The 3,595-nt window shown below is 35.5% G+C and overlaps 1 protein-coding gene across 1 annotated transcript; it reads right to left on the bottom strand.

The window, feature by feature from the left end:
• On the bottom strand, positions 1-3,595 carry LOC100259199 (monooxygenase 2). The gene is made up of 6 exons (XM_019216710.2): positions 3,428-3,595; positions 3,158-3,304; positions 2,917-2,979; positions 2,041-2,206; positions 916-1,144; positions 1-793 (listed from the first exon to the last, which is right to left on the bottom strand). Exons 1-6 carry the CDS (start codon positions 3,499-3,501, stop codon positions 234-236), a joined length of 1,239 nt encoding a protein of 412 aa, XP_019072255.1. The 5' UTR covers positions 3,502-3,595; the 3' UTR covers positions 1-233.

The raw sequence follows: 3,595 nt of genomic DNA, 5'->3' as shown, positions 1-3,595 counted from the left end.
TTGGAAAATTAAATTCATTCTTATTCAATGAAGATTTGGAATCCTCAAAATCCATTCTTATTCCTTCCAATCCATTCTTATTTAAGGAGGAATGGGAATGGAAACAAAACATTCATTCCCATTTCCCATTTCCACGTACATATGCCTATATGGTTTCTGTAATCTTTTATTGCTGATTGGACCAACATGGATGAATAGCTGACTAGTTTTTATACAGTACACCAAAGCAAACATTAAGAAATGCTGAGTTGCCCGCAATCAAAATCACCCATCCTCAAGAAGAGGTTAGCCAAGAATCCCGACAGAAACTTTTCTCTCAAGAATCTCACCACTTTCCAGTCACTCTCCTGTATGAGACCCACCACATATGCAGTAGTGATCAGCTTGAAACTTCTCCATCTCCTCTCTTTTGCATACTTCTCCAATCCCTCGCTGATCCTCTTGTAACATTCCTCATCTTTTCCTTCTCCATCTTCCCTGGTGGGTTTTCTCAGTAAGACTTCTCCAAGGCACCTCGCCAGAACAACGCCATCTTCCATCGCAGAGCATCCCCCTTGTCCGATATCAGGTGTCATCGGATGAAGCGCGTCGCCTGCTACACAAACATTGCCCTTGTAGATATGGCCTGTTGCTACTTTCCATGGTAGCCTAAACTTTAATGGAGAGCAGGACATACAGTCCAATGCAGTTTTCTCAAACACATTTTCTATATGTTGGGGCACTTTCCCAAGCTTACTTAATACAAAATCCTTCATCTTAGCTGGGTTCTGATCCATTTCCTCAGTGTCTACGCCTGCATGCTCGTATACAACCACACACGGAGTAAAAAGAGGACGAAATCAGAACTGAATATTTATGAGTTTAGGGTGGCGGCTAAGACTTAAAAAAAGTAGTTCCATGGATGGACTGGCTTACCGTGGACAGATGGAGCAAAAGTGAGAAACCAATACAAGGTAGTGGGGCCACACGGTATAACCCCATGGCGAACGCCATTTCCAAAGTGTTGACGGAATTTGGGCTCCAATCCATGACCATCTGGGAACTCCACAAGGCCTCTAACGGCTGAACGCCCGGAATCAACCGGTTTGTCAAGACCCAGCCAATTCGCTACAAGTGAATTAACTCCATCGCAGCCGATTAACACCTTAAAATTCAAAAACAAAGTAGGATTACTAGAGCTCTGTAGTCCGTATGGATAGCTTTCAATTTTGCTTTTAGCTTAGGCTCTACTTCAATTGTGCTTTGGGCACTATATTTTAAAAATAAGCAAATACAACTTTTAAAAAGTTGCCGTTTAAAAGTTAGATTTAAGTTATTTAACTTTCAACCACCACTTGAAGTCGGAAAGTTTTATTCTCTACACGAGTGTTTGATAAATCATTTTTAATGACTCAAAGTAATTTAATAACTTAAGTTATTAAATAAATTAAACATATTTGATAAAATAATTTAATATCATAATTTAAAATTAAAAATAATTTTAAATATTAAATTAAAATGATTAATTTATTCTAAATTTTAAATATTTATTGTTTTATTTATCTACATGAGAATATATTTAACATCCATAACTTATTCTTTATAATAAATATTTTAAAGTTATCTTATATATTTACAATACTTTAAATATGAATATTTAATTAAAAAATAGTATTTAAAATTAATGAAAATCAATATTAATTAAAATTAATGATAATAAACATTAATTATAATTAATGAAGGCAAATACAATAATTTAATAACTTAAAATAAATTTTAAATTAATTTTACCAAACCATCTTAATACTTAAAATAAAAAATAAATAATAAACTTTAAATTAATAATTTAAGAATAATTTAACTTAAAATACACTTTAGTCAATTTATTAATAAATTTTACCAAACACCCACACAATTAAAAACTGTGATTAACCAACCTTCAAGCACTGTTTTTGACCTTCAAGAAACACTATCAAGGTAATTTATATGATAGTAAACCACATGCTACTAAAAACCCCTTTCATTGGTTCTAATTTCATGCGCAGTCCAGGATGAGTTCACCTTAGTTTTCAGGACGGAGCCATCTGCAAGGTGCACGGTTTTGTAGTGTCCTGATTCCTGGATGGAAACCACCTTGGAGGAATACCTGATACTGCCACGAGGCAACTCCCTCTCGAGGGTTTCAAGTAGCACCTTCCTTCTTACACAGCGAATTTCATGGATTCCCCTGCATCATGTCCCAACTCTTAAGATAATTTCAAGGCACAATTTTATGTTGGTGCAAAGATTCAAGGCAGGTAACGGAATACTTATTTTTGTGGCTGGTTTGGAACACAGAGATATACCATATCCAATATAAAAGGTCAAATAAGACTGCACTAGGTTTGGACAATCAATAATGGGAGTCAGCAGAACAATTTTCTGATGACATAGAGAAATTTAGGGGTAATATGGGAAGAAGAAAAGTAAACAAGAGATAGTGCATGTTTTAGATATTATTTTATCTATTAATAATTGTATCTCATATTTTATATACTTAGGTTATCAAAATCATATACTTTTCACATCATCGTCCTAAAACCTAACTTTCCCATCAATAATTCAGTACCTCTGTCCAAAATATCAACATAAAAAAATAAATAAATAAAAGGTAAACAATGGTAGGCCGTGACTAGTGGGAGCCGACAGTGACTGCTGGCAATTGTTGATGATGATGGACTCAACAGTCTCAACCAAATCTATCTTACTAGAATTGAAAAACCAGAAGAGGAGTTGCAATTAAAGATGAAATGAAACTCCAACTTAGAATTAGGTGATTCTCGCAAATCCTATCACACCCTGCTAAACTGTTCAAATTCAACTTCTAACTACGACCAATATTTATTTTTAAAAAATAATGGTCAAACAAGCACTTAAGTATTTACTAAATTTACTCACCATTTGCCTCCGAATGAGATCTCTGAAGTAGGCTGTCCAGAAATTGTAGAAAAAACCTGGAGCCTGCAGCACCAAGTGAGCAGTTACTACTAGTGCTGTATTCTAATTAACACACACCCATAAATGAAAAAAATATATATTGAAAAAACAAAACTTTGAAACATAAATTAGATAAAGGAAGAAATTAGATATATAAGTAGATTTTCTTCATGGCTGAAGAAAAGGGTGGCAAAGTCAGTACCCCTGAATTTGCATATGCTGTTGTCTGATGGAATCACCGACGCCTACAGCATCCAATGCCCTCCAAGCATTCTTCCATGTTGTGAGTGCAAATCCTGTAACTCTCAAGCTGTCTGATGATTCCAAAACCAAGCTCCGCAACCCCAACCTGCAAAATTATGAGTTTTAATTAATAATTTCCAGCCAAAGAAACCACCGTTTCTAATCATGAACTGACGACCCATTTAGAAATATCATGGTAAGCACCACAGAGATGAGACTGTTGTTGTACCTGTGAAGTCCTAAACATGTGGTCAGGCCCCCTATTCCAGCACCCACAATGATAATATCTTCATTCATTTCCATTGTAGTACCTGTAGAACTTTGAGGGAGAAGAAAATGTCGAGAGAGAGTCGATGGAGGGCAAGTGATGGCACTAAGAAGCCTGTGTGGTTCTGCA

Source organism: Vitis vinifera, chromosome 18, assembly GCF_030704535.1.
Source record: "Vitis vinifera cultivar Pinot Noir 40024 chromosome 18, ASM3070453v1".
Classification (NCBI taxonomy): domain Eukaryota; kingdom Viridiplantae; phylum Streptophyta; class Magnoliopsida; order Vitales; family Vitaceae; genus Vitis; species Vitis vinifera.
The sequence above is the reverse complement of the archived record's forward strand: the minus strand, read 5'-3'. Positions and strand labels throughout refer to the sequence as shown.

Coding starts and splice junctions, on each gene's coding strand:
- LOC100259199 (XM_019216710.2), bottom strand. CDS start 3,501: ATGGAAATGAATGAAGATATTATCATTGTGGGTGCTGGAATAGGGGGC. Junction 3,305..3,427: donor ACATGTTTAGGACTTCACAG/GTACAACAACAG, acceptor ATAATTTTGCAG/GTTGGGGTTGCGGAGCTTGG. Junction 2,207..2,916: donor ATCTCATTCGGAGGCAAATG/GTGAGTAAATTT, acceptor GACATGATGCAG/GGGAATCCATGAAATTCGCT.